The sequence below is a fragment of the Gossypium hirsutum genome, chromosome A11 (assembly GCF_007990345.1).
Source record: "Gossypium hirsutum isolate 1008001.06 chromosome A11, Gossypium_hirsutum_v2.1, whole genome shotgun sequence".
Classification (NCBI taxonomy): Eukaryota; Viridiplantae; Streptophyta; class Magnoliopsida; order Malvales; family Malvaceae; genus Gossypium; species Gossypium hirsutum.
Window position 1 is genome coordinate 116782303 of NC_053434.1, and position 20329 is coordinate 116802631.

At 28.5% G+C, this 20329-nt stretch overlaps 2 protein-coding genes across 7 annotated transcripts; both read left to right on the forward strand.

Moving 5' to 3' along the window:
- Nucleotides 1-9071: 9071 nt before the first annotated feature.
- LOC121209403 (uncharacterized protein At4g15545) lies at nucleotides 9072-14775 on the forward strand. 5 transcript variants are annotated; one of them, XM_041080026.1, is made up of 10 exons: nucleotides 9072-9538; nucleotides 9859-9927; nucleotides 10727-10780; nucleotides 10943-11006; nucleotides 11181-11255; nucleotides 12929-13186; nucleotides 13298-13343; nucleotides 13474-13552; nucleotides 13641-13773; nucleotides 14524-14775. In XM_041080026.1, exons 1-9 carry the CDS (start codon nucleotides 9191-9193, stop codon nucleotides 13731-13733), a joined length of 1086 nt encoding a protein of 361 aa, XP_040935960.1. In that variant the 5' UTR covers nucleotides 9072-9190; the 3' UTR covers nucleotides 13734-13773; nucleotides 14524-14775. The 5 variants fall into 5 exon arrangements, with proteins under 5 accessions (XP_040935960.1, XP_040935956.1, XP_040935959.1 ...); XM_041080022.1 differs by having other exon boundaries at nucleotides 9092-9538; nucleotides 10946-11006; XM_041080025.1 differs by having other exon boundaries at nucleotides 9142-9538; nucleotides 10946-11006; nucleotides 12929-13168.
- Nucleotides 14776-16170: 1395 nt separating this feature from the next.
- Nucleotides 16171-19512, forward strand: LOC107962289 (uncharacterized). Of its 2 annotated transcripts, none has more exons than XM_016898619.2 (4): nucleotides 16171-16387; nucleotides 17343-18439; nucleotides 18639-19016; nucleotides 19129-19512. In XM_016898619.2, coding segments are annotated over exons 2-4 (1425 nt in total). In that variant the 5' UTR covers nucleotides 16171-16387; nucleotides 17343-17394; the 3' UTR covers nucleotides 19131-19512. The 2 variants fall into 2 exon arrangements, with proteins under 2 accessions (XP_016754108.2, XP_016754100.2); XM_016898611.2 differs by having other exon boundaries at nucleotides 16235-16387; nucleotides 18618-19016.
- The last annotated feature ends 817 nt before the right edge of the window (nucleotides 19513-20329 follow it).

Here is a 20329-nt window from a genome sequence, read left to right on the forward strand (position 1 = left end):
AGCAGTTTTTTAGAAAAAAATATATAAAGGTTAAATGGTTTTAAAATAAAAAATTGAAAAGTCAAAAGGAAACGGCGCCACTAACTATGATTTGTATGTTTCTGCTTTTAGGGATATTTGTCCCCCTGGTCCCTCAACCTCTCCAGTGCTTTGCAATTTAGTGCTTTAGTTACCTTTTTCCTATGATTTTGCAATTTGGCCACCTAATTCTCTGAGGTTTTCAATTTAGCCCCGTACCAAGCACTGCGTCTTAATGATTGGGGATATTTCTATTTTCGGTCCTCCCATGTTGCGCGCATATTGCAATCTGGTCCTCTCCTCCTTATTTTCTTTTTAAACTTTGTTTTTAGTTTAATTTTAGACCTGTTTTCGTTTTGTTTTTCGTTTTTTTATCTAAATATCCTTGTTATTTTCATATTATTAATATTATTTATTATTATTATTATTATTATTATTATTATTATTGCACATTAGTGTATATCTTCATGTATGTATATATATGTAGTAATGTTTCTATTACTTTATTTTAATATTTTTATTATAATGGCTTTTGTGTTTCAATATTATTATTATTATATATCCTTGTTAGATGTATACATATATATATATTACTGTTTTTAATACCTTTATTTTAATATCATTTTATTATATTTACCTTTTGGTATTGTATTACATGGTTATTATTATATTTATTAGTGAATGCCGCTTACCCCCCGTATATATTTTTAATACGTATTAATAGTCAATTTTTTTAATATATATTATATGAATAATTTATATATAATATTATGTATATATTTTAATATTATCAGTTATATATCTCTATACTATATGATTTCTAATACTATTATTTATATATATATTTTCTTAGTACCACATTATGTATATATCATGTATATATTTATTTTTACCCATATTGTATTTATTATTAATTTTAATACATTTATTTTATAATCCGTATGTATATACCTTTCTTATTTGTATTATTTGTGTATGTTGCATTATTGATTTTGTATTTATTATTTTCCCTATTGCTACTTATTATATTATTATTTGGTGTATATATATCTTTTACTATTATTAGTATAAATGTATTTTCCTTGTCCATAGTATTCCTAATATTATTGTATATGTTCAATTACACTATGTGTATTTGTATCTAGTATGTATATATTTAGTAATATTGCATATATATGTCTATTAGGCATTATATTTTCATACATCATGTATATATGTCATATATTATATTTTTGCATATTATCTTATGTATATATTACCTTATATTATTATTACTAAATGTACTTTATATTTGTTTATGTTTGGTTTTTATTTCCCTTTTAAATATTATTATTGTTTTGCTACTGCTCTAGTATTATGTTAATATTTTTCATTTGAAAATGTCACTGTTTGCATATTTGATTTATTTCAAATTCTTATTTCATGAATATTTTTTATGTTTTAATTACTAATCGAGGCAATACACTGATTTAACGTTAAGTCGTAAATTTCATCGCTATGTTGGATGGAATTTGTCGGCTCTTGTTAAAACGGTATATCCTTCTCAAAAATCAAAAATTGAAAGTTCTCGTCTTTTAAATTGGATCACGATTGGAATTTAAATTGAACTAGCATTTTTGAAAATTAAGACAGCACATGTTTAACAAGATACCAATTTTGGGCGTCGCGAGGGTGCTAATACCTTCCTCGCGCGTAACCGACTCCCGAACTCGAATTTTCTCTGGATTCTTACGTAGACCTAAAATTACCTTTTTTTAGAAAATTTAAAAAATAAAATTTTCTTCTAAAAAGAGAATTTATTAGGTGTCCGATCACACCTAGAAAAAAAAAAAGATCGGTGGCGACTCCTTTTTCAAATAAAATCGAGATTCAATTTTCAAATTTTCAATAATTACTTCGACTAGCGCCCGTGCCCAATTTTTAGGTCGCTACATATATATACATCATAAATATATAAAATAAAAATAAATAAAAAAGGAAAATTTCTAACCTTTTTTTGAGTCTACACGGTGGCCGGCGCCGGCGACCGACGGTGGTCCGGTGACGGACCGGTGCCCCCTGGACGGAACCCATTTTCCTTCCCCCCTCACTCCTCTCTTTTCCTCTCCCTTCTTCTCTTTTTTTTTCTTTTCTCCCTTTACAAATGATTTTTTTTTTCTGAAAATGAGCCTATTTATAGCCCTCCAAAACGACGTCGTTTTGGGGGCTGTACTTAAGCCCCAAAACGACGTCGTTTTGAGCCTACCCGATCCAAACCCGCCTAGGATCCGCGTGTTTTTAATTAAAGGGGAAATTGCGTGCGCGGTCATTCCACATTTTTGGTGTTTTAAATCAAGTTTATATTTATTTATAAATTGGCCCTGAAATTTAATCTAATTTGTAAATTAATCCCTCTTATTTCACAGCGTTTTGGAAAATTTGAAATATTGCGCTTTTGATCCCCTTTTGTTTTGGCCGTGTTCAAATAAGTCCTTCTCTTTTGTTTTTATTTTAGAATCTATCCCGTGCTTTATATTTTGTTTTCGATTTAGTCCCTTTTTTATATTTTTGATACTTTAATAATTAATTTCATCATTCTGTTTTTTTATATTTATTATTATATTATTATTACAATTATTCTTATCATTATTAGTATATTCCTACGATAATTAACATTATTTTAGTTTCAATTAATATTCACATATATGTATACACACTCTTATGTATTTATAGTTGTTTTTTTTAATAATACTCTTATTCATAATATATATACGAATTTTTATACTATGTTAAGTATATATTTATTATTCTGTATATATATATATTTTTCAATATTGTTGTTTAAATTATTTATATGTCATCTTATGTACATATTTTCAATATTCTTAAACGCTATTATATATATATATATCTTTTTAATATCACCTCACGTATATATTATTATCTTATTCATTCCTGTTATATTTATTATTAACATTAGTACGTATATTTTATTACATGTATATATATATACTTTTCATATAGTGTTGCTTTTGTATATCATATTATTCATTGTTGTACCTATTATTTTATTCTAATATTATTATGCCTTTATTTTTAAAGTGTATGTATATATTTATGTCGTATCGTTAATGTATATAATTTTTATGTTATTAGTGTTTACAATGTATATTGTATATGTTCATTTTGTATATTATGTACATATATATTATGTACGTGTTGTTAATATTATCATGTATTACTTTAATATATAATATTGTCCATTATTGCCTTTCTATCACATTATTATCATTGCTAATGTACATATGTATCTTCTAACGATGTACTGTTATTTTTATTGTTATGCATGTATTGTGATACGTGTATGTATATTTTATTGTATATATTTCCCATGCTATTTCATGTATGTACTTTTATATAATCCTTATTATTGTTATTAATACTATTATATATTTCATTATATACGTGTATATGTATATATAGTAGTTTTCATTATTCCATTTCAATATTTTGTATTACTTGTTTCTTTCTTTTGCATTATAATATTATTATTATATATATTGGTGTATATATTTCTTATGTGCATACATTTTTTAATATTTATTTTATACATATATATGTAAATATTATGTATATATTTTAACATTTCAAGTTATATTTTTACTATCTTAAGTATATTCTTCAAACACCATATGTGGTATACTTCTAACATCATTACTATTTATATATATATACACATGTTTTACATATATGTTCTTAATATCATCATCATGTATATACATTCATTGTTTCCATTTCATATTTAATTCTAGTATTACATATATCTTTATTGTTTGTAATATTATTGTCACACTTATGTTTGCTTCGATATATTTCTAGCTCTTCCATTTATTTATGTTTATTCCATATCAATTTTGCTTTGCATTATGTCGAAAATCATATTCTTGCTTTCTAATTAATTTCAATAATCAAGGCAACGTACCAGTTTAACATTAAGTCATCGAATTTCATCGTTATGTTGGGTGAACATCAATTGACTCGTGTTAAAACGGTATGTCCTTCTAAAAATTTGAAAAAAACTAAAATTTCTCGTCCTTTCAATCGGATCACGACTAAATGTTACATTGAACTCGTATTTTTGAAAATCAAGACAACACGTGTTTTACGAGATACCAATTTTGGGTGTCGCGAGGGTGCTAATACCTTCCTCGCGCGTAACTGACTCCCGAACCCTACTTTTTCTCTGAATTTTGACGTAGACCTAAACTCGGCCTTCTTTTTGTTTTAAAAATATATGATTTATTAGGTGTCCGATCACACCTAGAAAAAATGATCGGTGGCGACTCCCCCTTTTTATAAAACCAAGATTCCATTTTCAAATTTTCAATAAATCGCCACAATTAGCGATCAAGCTAAAAATTTTTACGTCGCTATAATATTAATATTATTACTATATTTATTATTATTAATAATATATATTTTTTATTATATATGTATATGTATATATTTTTGTACATAGTATTATTTTCTAATTACTTTATTTTAATATTTTTATGTTTACGTATATATAGCGTTACTAATTTTCTTTTATTATTTTTATTTTTCCCTGTACATATTGTCGTTTATACGTTCTTATTATTACTATATCTATTATTTATTAGTATTTTACTATTACTATTATTAGTATTATTATTTTTAATCAATACTTATATGTATATATTATGTTTTTTTTAATACTATATTTTTAATACCATATATATTGTGTATATTCTTAATATTATATATTGTATGTATTTTTTTAATAACTATATTATATGTATATATATTATGTACATATTTTTAATATTATTATGTATTTTTTTAATATATATATGTGTATATTTATGTAATATTATTAATAGTTGTTTTTTAACATTATTATTATTTCTAATATGTATATATATATTTCAATAACTAAATTATGTATGTATTTTTAATACTATTTTATGTACATACTTTAATATTATTATGTATTTTATTATAATGTATATGTACATATCTATGTAGTATTATTAATATATATTTTTTTATGTTATTAGTATTTCTAATATATTGTATATGTTCATTTTATATATATTATGTATATATATATTTAGTATTATTATGTATACACTTTTCATTCCTATTATTACGTATATACTTTAATATATATATAGCACTATTAGTATTGTTAGTATTATGTTTACGTCACTTCACTTATTATTATTATATGTTTATGTATATGTTCGTCTCTATTTCGTGTTTAATATTATTATTATCATGTTTAATATCGCATATATTGTCATTGTTTTTAATATTATTGTCATATTTATTATTTGCCTCGATGTGTTTCTAACTCTTTTATTTTTTGTTTCTCGCCCATTTTATATCATTTTGCTGTTCATTATTTTAAAGATTTTTATTCATGTTTTTTACTAATTTCAATAAATAAGGCAATGAACCGACTTAACATTAAGTCATCGATTTCATCGCTATGTTGGGTGAAATTTGTTGGCTTGTGTTAAAAATGGGACACCCTTCTAAAAAAAATCAAAAACTAAAAATTCTCATTTTTTAATCGGATCATGATTGAATATTAAATTAAACTCGCATTTTTTGAAATTTAAGACAACACACGTCTAACGAGATACCAATTTTGGGCGTCGTGAGGGTGCTAATACCTTCCTCGTGCGTAACAGACTCCCGAACCCTATTTTTTCTCTGGCTTTTGACGTAGATCTAATCTCGGCCTTCTTTTTGTTTAAAAAATAAATTTTCTTGTAAAAAAGAGGATTTATTAGGTGTCCGATCATACCTAGAAAAAGATCGGTGGCGACTACTTTTCTTTTTAAAACCGAAATTTCATTTTCAAATTTTCAAATAATCGTCTCAACTAGGGACCGGAAAAGAGAAATTTTTACGTCGCTACAAATACAAATTAGAAAAATGGGTCTAATTTTTTTTACTCAAGCAGTCAAGCCCATTTTTTGATCCTAATGTTTTTACTCGAACCCTCCCAAATTTCAAGCCGGCCTTCGAGCATGGACTAGTAACCTGATCCATGAATAAATCTATTTTTGTGGTCTCTGATTATATTTTTAAGGGCATAATGACTTGTTTGGCCATTCAACATTACAAAAAGTCATTTTAACCCTCTATTTATTTTTTTGCCTCTTTTATTTCTTAATTTTGTGTTATTTGTCAAATCACTCCAAAATAAATGGAAAAGTTAAAGTTTGCTAAGGTATATGCATCATAAATATATATTTTTTTAAATTTAAAAATAAAAAATAAAAATCTTTTTTAAAAAATTAAAAAAATTAAAAATTTAAAAAAGTTATAACAAATGTAAAATACTTGTATTTTCAAAAATTTAATCTATTTACTTTTCAGATTTAAAATTTTGAGTCCAATTATTAATATTATTAATTTTTTTATTTGTTAAATTCGAATAAATGACAACATTACTTTTAATTACATGACTATGAAATAATTTTTTTTCAAAATCTCCGATTAACAATTAAATTTAAATTTTAAAATTTCTACCGGATAAAATTGCCAGGTAAGGTGATTGGTCTAAAATTGCAGTTAGACTCAAATTCACATTTTTTTTCATGTTTTGAGAGAAATATAAGATGTAAAATCTCAATAGTATTCCATGCTTTAGATGTAATAATTATGGCAATTAATTGCCTTTTCGTCTGCATTCATTTTCATGTTCTTTGATTATATTTAAATACACTACACTAATGAAGTTTTGGCATAATTAATAAAAATAAAGTTTTTTATTTTTATTTTGAGTATCAAAAGCGAATTTAAATTTTTTTAAGTTATCGAAATTGAATTATAAATTTATAAGAGGTTAAAATATCATTTTATTATTTATTGATATATAATTTCATCATAATTAAAATAATTTTTTTATATTTTGGAGTCAAAGTATAATTTTATCATTTATTAATTTATAATTCATTATTTATGAATGGATTAAATTGTCAAATTTTCATTTTGGAGGGAGGGGCAAGCCCTCTAACTACCTCTTTAAATTCACTCCTTATGAATTTTCAGGTTTGAGACTCACCATTCGTTGCTACCATGTGTAATTGTTTGAATGTACTATTTATACTTTGTTTGTACTAAATTTAAACTTTAAAAAAATATGTCGAGATTGAGATAGTCAGTATCAGATTAGTGGATGTGTGATTTTTGTCTTGATATTGGTACGTTCCAGTATCTAACTTAATGAATGTTTTTAAATAATTTTCACTTATGTATATTTATAATCTAATTTTTAGTTCTTTATGCATTTAAATATTTTTCATATATATTTTTTTATTGTCTAATTTTTAGTTTATGAATAAATTATATATTTTTTATATAAATAAATTATAAATTTTATATTATGTGTAGATCTCAAATACATCCATATAAGTATATTTATATTTAAATATAAATTTTAAAATTATTAAATAATATTCAATAATTTAATTTAACAATTACAATTTAATTTTAAATGTAATTATAATAAAATAAAAGCTGATTTAAGATATAAAAATTTGTACCAATTGATACAAGCTGGTATGCAGTAGTACAAGTCAAAATTAGGAGTGAGCAAAACTTGATTCAATTTAAAAAAAATAAAAAAAATATGAATTTCGAGTTATTTGATTTTTTCAAGTTAACTCGAATAAGTAATTTAGGTTTCAAATTTGAGTCAAGTTAAATTTTACAATTCGAATAACTCAAATAATAAATTGGTGTAAATACCCATTTAGTCCTTGACAATTTTGCAAACGAGCAAAATAATCTCTCTCAACAAAAATTACCAAAAAATTCAAAGTATTTTTAAAATTTAAAATATTTATAAAATTTCCAAAATTTATATTTTTAAAAACTATACAAAATTTATTTTTTTAAGTAATATATAAAGTAAGTTAAAATTTTTCTAAAATAATAATTTTGTGTTTAAATAAATTAAATAATTATTCAAGTGTATCATAGTAAAATATTTTATTTTGATTTGAAAAAGTTTTGAACTATATATGATTTTAATTTTATGTGCTATAACATGAACTAGTGATAGCGTAACAAGATTTTAATTTGACATGCTCAATTTTTTAATTTAACTCAGCAATTTTATTCTATTCAACTTGGCTTAAATGTCATTTCACTATATTTTGATTCAAAAAAATTTTGAATAGATGATAAAATAAGATTCACCAACTTTATTAACTCAATTTTTTTACCCGATTTAATTTCATTTGATCGAACGCTCATCTCTAACTGGAATTGATTGAAACGAGCCGAAACATATTGAAACGATTAAAGCAATAACAAAATATTGACTGAAATAATATATATATATATATTACTTGATACTAATTCAGAAGCAAAATGTTATGTATCGGCCAATAATGATACGAGACTCTTATTGTCATGTGTGAATGTCATCTGTATTAAAAATTTTCAAATAATACAAAAAAAATATGAAAACGGATTTTGCATTTGTTTGACCGGGGAAAGCATCTTCACTTTATTATGATTCCCATGATGTCATGATACAAAATTCGGTTTGTGTGGCTAATGGTCACTTCCATCAATTCGATTCCATAAATAACTTTTTATCAATATATATTTTAAAATATTTATATAATATATAAAGAAAATAATTATTATTTTGTTATTATTATTAGGGATAAAATTTAAAATTATATAAAAATTTAAACAAATATGTAATTTAGTATATGAAATTTAATTTAATATAATTATATACATAACATTTTTTATTGTAGTTTAAATGTATATATAAATTTTAAATAATCATATATATTTAACAAATTTTTATATAAAATAAATAGTTTAGGTAAAAATTTCAATCAGCATATTCTAACTAATTTTTAATAATAAAACCAGTTTTATTTAAATTTAATTATAATATATATAAATATTAAATAAAAATTATTTTTGAAAATAACACAAAAATTTCGGATCAGGTTCCGACCCGAACTGCGGCCCACTCTTAAAATTAAACCCTAAAATTTATCGTAATTGGGTTTGGAGGGGAAACCCTCGAAAAATTTAAAAAAATTCGGACAAATGTCCCGCAAATTAAGTCCAAAGTCCACCAACCAACGAAAAGAATTATTTATTTATTTTTATTTACTTCCTATTTTAAATGTTTTCCTTTTCCCAACGAAGTAAAGCGACGGAAGAAGAGACACCATCTACGATGTCTCAGGGGGGCGGCGCTGGTGCCGCAGTAGGAGGCATGGAGTTTGATCTGTCGGAAGAGATTCTGGCGGTGATACCGACGGATCCTTACGAGCAATTGGATCTGGCACGTAAGATAACGTCGATGGCTATCGCCTCGAGAGTATCGAAGATGGAAACGGAGATTGGGAGGATGAGAGCAAAGATTTTCGAAAAGGATCGTATGATTTACGAATTGGAAGAGAAAGTATCAAGATTGCAGCAAGCGAATCATGAGGCCGAATCTCGATTAAAGCTTGTTTTTGACGAAAATGTACGCTTTTTTTTTCTTTTCTTAATTTCCTAAAATTTACTCTGATTTTTTTTTTGTGTTTCTTTCTTTTATTTTCCTGAAAATGATTAGCTTGGTATTTTGTGCCTTTCTCCCGTTCCCTTTATTACTATATATACTATTATCTCTTCGGAAAAATAAAACATAGTTTAGTAGAAATTCTGGTTATTTTAAGAGACTTTTTCTTATAAACTTGTTTCTGAATTTCTAATGTTGCTGACTATTTTTGTGGGTATTTATTTAAATATTTGGGGGGTTTATTCTTCATGATTTTGATAACTTTGTTTTGTTTTTAATTAAAGATGAAGCTTGCAAAGGAGCGTGATTCATTGGCAATGACCGCAAAGAAACTTAGCCGTGATTTATCTAAGGTGAGATTGAAATTCTAATATTATTTTCACTCAATTCACCTGTGCAAGTTTAGTTTTATTTATTTTCTGGATATGAGTTTATATGTTGAAGTTTTACTTATTATGGAAATATGGTGAGTGGATAACTTCATTAGGTTCATAGTATTTAATGGCTTTAACAACTTTGAGCTTCCCAGATGGAGCTATAGTGAACATCGAACAGAGAACAAAAAAAGGAGCTATAGTGAACCAAAGTACCTCTGATTAAGAAACAAATGCTGTTAAATTTGTTGGTTTGAATTGCTCCTAACAAAATAATTTGCTGATAAAAGTAGCTTAAGCTTTTGTTTTGATCCAGATAAAAAAATTATTTTATAATAATTAAATAAAATTCATTTATAAATGAATTACCATGCTTGGGTCGCTGAATTCCTTAAAGCTTCAGACATGAAGTGTCCTGCCATTTTTAACGTTTTCTGGTGTACTATACAAAACTATTTCTAGAAAAAGATTATTTCCTCTTTAGCATGTTCAACCTGATCTCAGCATTTTTAACCTTCTTTCTAGTAGCTATTCTCATTGCCAATTTGAATGCTTTCATGGACATCTCACTTCTGTAGAAGAAATCACATCGTATTTTCCTGCTTTTTAATATTTTCTTTTACATTCATGCTTGTTCATTATTATCTTTATTTGTTTGTTTCTCCTTTTTTTGTCTTTTCTTTTCTAATTTATACTTTCTGGCACATCATCATATTACATTCATTTGTATTCTACCTTGAAATATGAAGAATAAGCTTGATATTCTAATATTTGACAGTTGGAGACTTTTAAGCGGCAATTGATGCAATCGCTGAGTGATGATAATTCATCTGTAAGATCTCTGCATTTATTTTTTTTCCGAGTATATTTCATTATTTCTGTTGTTTATTATGAAATTTTGGTTTCTTTTTCTGCCCTTATATTTTTAGTTTCTTTGTTCAGTGCTTGAAGAAACCAATTTGGGTTAACCTTATTTCCAATCCTGTTTTAATAGCAGGCTGAAACTGTTGATATTGGGACCTGTGACCAGTCAGTCCCTAAAGCCTATCCGGACAAGGGTATCATTTAAGCTTCGCTTTTTGTTCTTTTTTTGTTCTGTATTTGCCAACTTATTCATTTATAATATCTCACTTCAGAGGTTCAACGATAACCTATCTCCACCTCCTTTTTTCCCTCTATCTGCTTCTATCTTGTTGCCAGTATTCTGATCAGCGCTATATATGTTCCCACAGATGATGGGGCGAGTGACTACATGTCGCTTCGTTCTTCCAATGGTTCGACGGACTTGGGAAGCACAACTGATGAAGGTAATTGGACAAATTTCTTTCCCGTTCTTTTGTTTTGTTTTGAGTACTTTTATGCCTACATATTTGAGGAGCTTATAAATCAGCATCAATGCTGGAAAGGTATTCACACCCTTTATAAAATTCGAGATAAAAAACAAAACGGATATATTGGCACATTTTTTAATGAGTAATGATTGAGTTACTGTAAATAACTGTTGTGACTTTTCATTTTAGATTGTTGATATTTAAATATTGTATTGACTTAACTTATTCTCAGAAAAGGAAAAAAAACTTGAAAAACCTTTGGATTTAAACTTTAGGCTTGCTTTTAAGTTTCTAAAATTGACATAAAAAATGAGTTAGTTTGATGGCTAGAAGTCGACAATGAACTGACTTTATCAATGCTTATTTTATTTAACACAAAAAATAAAGCATTTAAATGTGTTGCATGAAAAGCTTTTTGCTGATAATTATGAGTTTTTAGTAACAATATGATATATTTATCAAATAGTCATCATAACTTGAAACCAAACCTTGGCCAGAGAAATTAAAGCTTTTAAACATCTAACAAAAGTAATTGTTGTGGATTTATAATTTGACAACAAAATGTGGCTGTTTAAGTTATTCGACAATTTTGTGGAGTACTTTTGGGCAAACAATACTGTAGCAAGCCATTTCTTATGCTATTGTATGATTATACATATATAGATGTTATAAGGCAAATAGCAATACCAATTTTCTTCCCACAAAAGTAAAAAAAGGACTTACTAGTTTGGAAAATCATCCAAAACATAAAAAAGCAAGATGTTTCTGAAAAGTATGAGTGAGTAGTGAACCTAATGTATAGAGCTACCCTACGATCAATCTGGATAAATGGATTCTGATTGATCCAGTTAGGATCTGTTGTATGTTCAAGGCCTACATTTTTTAAAGGAAAATTTTGGGGTCAAGTCATAGTTTTGGTTGGTTACCACTAAACCTACTGAAGTTGGATTCTGGAGATTGATCCTAGGACAGACGTGTCTGTTTCATCTCTTTCATTTATTAGAATTTACAACTGTGAACTTATTGTTTGATAAACTTGGTGTCTTATGCGTTCTTTGAAAGAAATTGACTGTTTGTTTTTAGTTTAATAAACAAAATAAATTTGGTTGCCAAGTCCAATATTTGTATTTTAGTGGAGTTTAGTAGTTTATCATTGTCTGAAACTGAAGGCATTACAGTTACAAAGTTTCCATGCAAGAGCAAAAAAAATGTTCTATATTATATAATTGTATAGTGCATAACTTTTCCTCAAAAGATTTAGTCTAGGGTTAATCACTTAGGACTAGCTTAGGTTTGGGGGGTCTATCATCGAGGATGGCGGACATCCACAATCTAGAATGTTATATTGGGAAGCAGTAACTACAAAACATAATCTTGAGATTGGTGCACTCCTCAAGGAAGTATAAAAGCATCTATGATATGATTGTGGGATATATATGATTGGTTCCTAAGTTCTTTTAAATTCTGAATATAATATTTCATGAATCTATATAGGTCAAGACATAGCTGTGTATGTTTTACTACCTTGGATGCATTCCTTCACTTGTTTTGATGTACATTAACTAGTTACTGGGAATGTTCTGGGAAAGAATGCAACTCTTAAAAAGCTTTATCTACATATGGATTTTAAGCTGATATCTTCCTAACAGCTTCAAGATATGCTGGACAAAGATTTTCTATAACTCCATATATCACACCGCGGCTGACACCTACTGGAACTCCAAAAGTTATATCCACAAATGGGTCCCCTAGGGGTTATTCTACTGCTGGGTCTCCTCAGAGAACCTCTGCTGCAACATCTCCTACCAAGTCTCAATCTGATGGGCGGACTTCGTTCTCCTCATGGTACCCATCAAGCCAGCAGTCATCTGCAGCTAACTCTCCTCCTCGTAGGGGCTCACTGCCAGGTTTTACAAGTGTTGTTATTCTGATAAATCCACTCCTTTTGTTTTTGTATGAAACTACCTTTTCCTCTTTCCATCTGACCCAGTTTTTCTTGTATGTTAAAATATGTTTAGCAAGGACCCCTCGAATTGATGGAAAGGAATTCTTTCGCCAGGCCAGGTAAATTCTATTCTTCTTTTACTCTCTGTGTATCTCTCCTTATGTTTATGGAGAGTGCATAGATTCATTGAAGGATGACTCCTTAAGAGTTCGTGACTTCACAAGCTAATCTGAAATATTTGTATTCCAGGAGTCGACTTTCCTATGAGCAATTTAGTGCTTTTTTGGCTAACATCAAGGAACTGAATGCTCAAAAGCAAACCAGAGCGGTAATGAGTCGTTGCATTCATCAGACTCTACACCTGTTTACTATCAAACTTTTTTGTGCTTACTGAACTATTTATATATTTTTTTCAGGAAACTTTGAGGAAGGCAGAAGAGATTTTTGGGACAGATAACAAAGATCTGTTCCTATCATTTCAGGGATTGCTAAATCGCAACATTCACTAGATCTTAAATTATCTCTTCTTGAGATAATTTTCCATTACTGGTACGTCTTGTTCTAGACACCATCTGTGCAGTTTGTGTATTATTCGTAACATAGGCTATATGCTACCCTAGTGTCAGTCATAAGGTTCAGTACAACACTTCTCTTGAGGTGCACCATTGTAGCCTTGCCATAAGCTCAATAAATATACGAAGTTTTATTACTTTGTGATTTTGGAAGCTATCATTTCTTTTTTAATTTGAATTAGGAAATGATCACAAATGGCTGCCTCTACTTAAATATGTAGGTCTTGCTCTTTTTTCCCTGAACCTATAGAATGAAATCCCAGACAGACAGAGCTGATCAAATGTTTTAAATGTTTTGAATGTTTATAAGCAATGCGAACTTGCATATTAAACAAATCATCGAAATCTGACATTATCATTCAGAAGAAACGTTGATTTGATATATGGTTATAGAAATTGAGCAGGTAAGAAGTGAACCATGTGGCCAACACTTAGCAAATGAGCTTTGGTTTAAGTTTGTTTTTATACTTCTATTGAGCTAAATTTGTTTGAAACTACTTGAATTCAAAGAGTATATACACTCATGTCTCACACTTTTCAGTATTCAAAACTCTCTTCTAGTCATATAGGAAACATAAGCATCCTTGCTTTCCATATCATCTATATTCGATATCGATGCTTAGAAGGAAAAAAAAGAAACGAAGAGCTGAGAAAGATGAGTGATTTAGGTTATATTGTAGAATTTGGTGTAGGGAATTGATGAAGTTGGTTCAACACTATTTGGCAGGTTGCTTGGTTTTAGTTGATGGATTTGTCCAAACATCAAAAGAGCTGCCATAATGTAATATTAGATGAAAGATAAAAGCATCAGCTTCTTTTTCTTTTTCAAGCAAATTAATGTGGTTTTGGGCTTTGAGACTATATAGCTCCTCCCATTCAAGCAGGGATTTTTGTGTAAATAAATTACTCTGCTTTTGCCTACTCTTTATGTCCCTTTTTCTTTTGTTTAAATTGCCATTACAAGGTTATTAGTTTTTTACTTTTTTTTTTGGTAATTTCTTATATGATTAATATTTCTTTGATTTGATCACATAGATTATATATATACCAATGTAGTTAGTACCGTCGTTTTTGTCTTGGTATTGGTATGTATCAGCATTGGCATGTTTCGGTGTACCATTTCGGATTTATTGATGTTTTTAGATATTTTCTCATATATACATATTTATAGTTTAAGTTTTAGTTTCTTCAAAAATTATATGTTATTTTGGTAAAGAAAATTATACAGTATATATACATGCAAATATATCTTAATTATATCCATATAAATATATTTATATATTAATGTATGTTTTAAAATTGTTAATCAGGTTGAATAACTTTTAATTCTAAATGTAATTATGGTAAAATTAAAATGGTTTTGATAAAAAATTTAGAAATTAGTTTAAAATATCAAAATTTTAAATGTATCAACCGGTACCGATTGGTACACACTGGTATTGATTGAAATGAGTTGAATACACAAATTGAAACTTATTAAAATTTTGATTGAAATAAAATATAATTACATGGTACTGATTTAAATTTGAAGCATTGCGTAATAACTGTGATATATATATTTCACAAAACAAAATGTGAATATTGGAATTTGAGTAACATAACTAACATGTTTGATTTTGGAGTTGGACAGGATCACGAGTGCATAATTAAATCCAAAATAAATTTATAGTGAATAAGAAATTAACCCATATTCAAAGAATTTAAAAATAAGGATGTTTGGTATGATTATTTTTAAATAATTTAATCGGTGAAACACTGATTTCGATATTTAGTATGCTAAAAAGTAATTGTACTTATGATATAACTTTAAACATAAGAATGTGATTTTTAAAAAAAAAAGAAAAAGTTAAAAGCTACTTTTGACATAAATTATTTTTTATTTATTTTCATTATTTTTTGGTACAAGTTAAGCTTAAATTATTTTTGAGTGAATGAACATCTATCAATAGGTCATAATTTAGAGTTATTTATTCTCATTATTTTCATACAATGTGTTTTCCAATTACAAAATCATGAAATTTATTAAACATAATCAAATAAAATGTTATTTTATATTCTAATTTAAATATGTATTAGTTAATTTTTTTAGAAATTTGATTATATATTATTTTTGTTTTTTAAATAAATTAATAATATTTTTTTAAAAATTATAGATAAAATTATGTAATTGATAACAATGAAAAAGGTTAAAATTAATCAAATTCGAGATTGTTATTAGTGAGTGATGAAGTTTAATTAATATTTGAAAAATAAATTTAGAGAAATAAATCCCATATTTTAATAAATAAAAAAATAAAATTAATGTTTATAAAAAATCTTGAAAAATTAATTTATAATAATTAAAAATTCTGGAGTGGTAAACTAGGTGAAACTAATCTCTTCCAAGCCCAAATCTAACCAAGCAAGGCCCATGATGAAGCATCTTCCATTGATAAACAAAAGAATTTTGCTGCTGAGTTTCTCGGGAAAGATTCAATCTTTTCCTAACCGTCTTTTGTTTCTCACAGTTGCAGCTTTACCCATTTCAGCTTCCAGTTAACTATTTCGCTTCGTTTACTTTAGCATCAGTAAGACGCTGCAATCAATCAAAGGCATGTTCTTTCTTTTTCCTTAATTGTGAAGTATGAATTTTGTATGTTAATCTTTGATGGGTATTTCTTTATTTTAATTCTTGTTTGATTTCATGAAATGGGTTTGTTTTCTTTTTGATTATAAAAAAATTATATTCCAAAGCAAATTCACTACCTTTTTTTTGCTGTTATTTCTTTTTAAATGGAATATTTGATGGCATATGATTGAAGGCATTATGAAATATTTTTTACAAATTTGATTAGAGTTTTAGAAATATAATTAGGGTTCTAAAAGCCAGTATTTTGTTCAGTTCCCAAATTCATTATGAAATTTATCAGGCAAATCAGTCCAAAAATTAGCTTAGATTATTAAAGCTGCAATGGCGGAAATCTAGGTCAATGTTGTCGCTATGTTATAGGGTCCGGGTCATAGTAGTCCCTCTATTATTAAATGGATCAATTTAGTTCCTGCACTATTAAAAGGAATCAACTAAAAGGATTTTATTAACATTTTGAAATATTTTTATGGTTTTGAAATGAAATCTTTTGTTTGGAGTTGAACTGCAAATGAAAAAAAGTAATAATTTTCATTTCATTTTTTAAACAGTAAATGTTAACTTTGTTACAAATAGGCTTTATTTAATTCTTTTTAATAGTATAGGGATTAAATTGATACATTTAATAGTAGAGGGACTAATGTGATCCAGTTTATATAATAGAGGGACTTGGCAGGTACTTTCACCCGGAAATCTATGTCAGTTTAGTTTCCATTGATTATCCACTACGAAAATTTCAAAATGAGCGAGTATTTTTCCAGTTCATATAATTGAGGGACTAATCTGGAATAACTTTTGGTGCTTCTATTTGCTTGCAATGCGGTATCTTTATGTCTTATATATATTCCGTTTTCTGTATGAAAGAAAATACTTTGTCTTAAATCCTTTGACTTATGCTGATCAATTTGTATTGTCGATAGGTGATATAACCTTTAGTTGGAAATAACGTAACTGGTACATTGAAAGAATTTAATGGCAGGGAATGGCCTGCCATCTCTGGGTCGTGTAAAGCTTACTGATCTCGTACCTTCTGAAGGCGTTCCTTCAGATTCTTACAAGCTATCAGTCTCTACTTTATCACAATCATTTGCTCAATATTCGGCTGCCATCATTCAGTTTCCAGCTAGTGATGGAGCTCTACTGAGATCCGGTTTAGATTCTGCTCACCTTTACTTCCAACAAAAGGCTGCATACCCACCGGAGGAGCTGATTCACACAAATGATTCTCGTGAGTGGTGCAAAACGTCAGGTTACTATGCCGACCCCCAACTATGGCAGGAAACGTATGATTACCGGCCTGGTCTAACTCCTACAGACCCCATCAATGGAATGGAGTTTCCTCCGGGCGGTTTGCCTGATATATTTAGTTTGCTCGGTAAGGCAGCTCGAGATGTACTGGATGCGATTAGCTATTACTTGAACTTGCGTAGCTCTCCCTTTACTGAAATACTCGATAATGTACCCTTAAGAAGCCGGGAAATTTCTTCTTCAGTATTATCCGTTTGTTGTCATGCAAGGCCTTCGTTTCCAGGGGCACAACACAACAATTTAACAACACCGGACGATGGTCAACTGATCATGGTTCCCGACCATGAGCACCAGGTTGATAAAAGTTTAATATCTGTTGTTAAGTCCGATAAAGCAGGTTTTCATGTACGGGATTTTCAAGGTCGGTGGATTCTTTTAGATGGGGACCTTGGTCCTCAAGAAGCTGTTGTTTATCCTGGACTCGCACTTTACCAAGCGACTGCAGGTTACGTAAATCCTGCCCTGCATCGTACCGAGACTAATAATATGTCGGGTAATATGTATGGAAAATGCTCTTTGGTTTTCAAACTCATGCCCAAATCTATGACTAGTCTTAGTTGCTCAGAGATGAGAGCAGCTGGTCACGGAGTTGAAGCTCAATTCCAGCTTCCTATACCAGTGGATGATTTCATGCAGAGATCTCACCCAACAGATCAGCTCTTTAATAGAAACACTTTCCCGAGTTTCAGTTACCCCCTGGCCCATGAAGGTAGGCAGTATTTCTTAATATGACACAGCATTTTCTTACACTGTTTTGTTCTGGCCTTACGAAAAATAAAAAGATGAGATATAGGGTTTATAGCGGTTCAGTACAATATATTTGATTATTTATGTTATTCTTTTTCCCGAGTAGCCTTGGTGAGAAGTTTTTAACAAAACGTCCCTAGATCAATTAAATGCTGGTACAGGATCTATGAAGCCATTGATGAGAAGACGGAAGAACAATACGAGATGCAAGCCTCTACCTCCTTCCAAGAGATTACGGCTTGAGGCACAAAGAGTGCTTAAGGAAAGGGTTCAGGAGATTGCGGATAAGAAGGGCATCAAATTACGGTTTTGTAATCTAAAAGAGTGTGAGAATCACATTCATGCACTTGATAGTCCATGTGCCAATATAAGAATGGAAATTGGGTGGCCTCACGGAGTGCCGTTCGTTCATCCCCACGATCTACCTAATAAGGCCAAGATCGGTTTTCTTGAAGCATATGAACCTGGTTGGACAGCGACTCACGATATGGATTTAAGCCTAACGGAACCTGCACAGACCAGTCAACAGTACTGTAACTGTACGTCTCGTTTATGTTTTATTATTCTTACACAAGCATTCATCAACACGCAATTTAGTTTTCACCATCCGTCTTTTGACTTCTGACGAGTTTTATGTTTTCGTGTCTGCAGGAATCCTCGTTGTGGTTTCGTATGTCCATTATCCTGAATTAGCCTGTTCCTGGTCAGTTTTCTCAATCTCAACTTGGTGGTTTCTTTTCCTGCTAAATCCAGGACTAGAGCTGTTCCAACCAGCATAAGCTGTTTTGTCGAACCCAGTCCATTAGAAACCGGACCGGATTTCATCGTTGAAGTATGAAACAGAACAAAAGTCACCATACATGTCTGTAAAAGAAGTCTGTAAATAGTTAAAAGTATTTTAGGAAATTCACTCTTTGGGCCTAAAGATTCTTTCATGGTCTTCCTTTTCCCCTCTGTTTATATCCATATATAGTTTTCTCCATGTTTGAGTTTTCATTTTCCAGAGATGAAATGGAAGGATAGTAGGGATCTTTTCATTTTGATGACTTTGGGTGAATTTTCTGATAAATTCAACAGATTTGGAGAGGGTAAAACAGGCATTAATGCTTTGGTTTTTATTTATAAAAAACCCTCAAATTAGTCTGTAATTGTCAAGTTGGGGCTCGAGAGGCAGCAACTTAAGTTATTTTTTTATTGTTTATTATAAAAAGATATAAAATGATTGAAGCTTATGGTATTTTTATTTACTGATAAATAAATGTATTTTTCTATTCAATAAATCAATTTTGTATCTTTTCCATATAAATAAATTGAAACTGATAAGGAATAAGCATTTAAGACTTTTAATATATATATATTATTATTAAAGTATGTTATTTATTATGTTTTTAGAGTAAATTCCATGATCCAACGATATTTTGATTGAAAGAGTAAATTTGAACCAAATTCGAGTTTCATTATACGTTATATTTATTTTGAAGTTTAAATTTCACCATATGGAAAGATTCTGAATCTTTAATTCAGTTATTTTTATACTATGATTTTAATATAGTTAATTCATGCATTATTTATAATTATAATTCTAAACTTCATATATATATATCTGAAATCAAACTATTTATTAATGTAAATCAAATGGTATAATATAGATCACTATCTACATTTACAGCCCTAATGTCAATGTCAATCTCTCTTGAAAGATAACATGTTAGACCGCCGCATTTCCATTCTTAAAGCCCATAATTCTTTGGTAATGATAAAATATTATGAACACTCTTGGACTAAAAGTTAAATTGTATTTTGTTCTTCTACTTAAAAAATAAGCAACCTAACCCCTATACATTAAATTAAA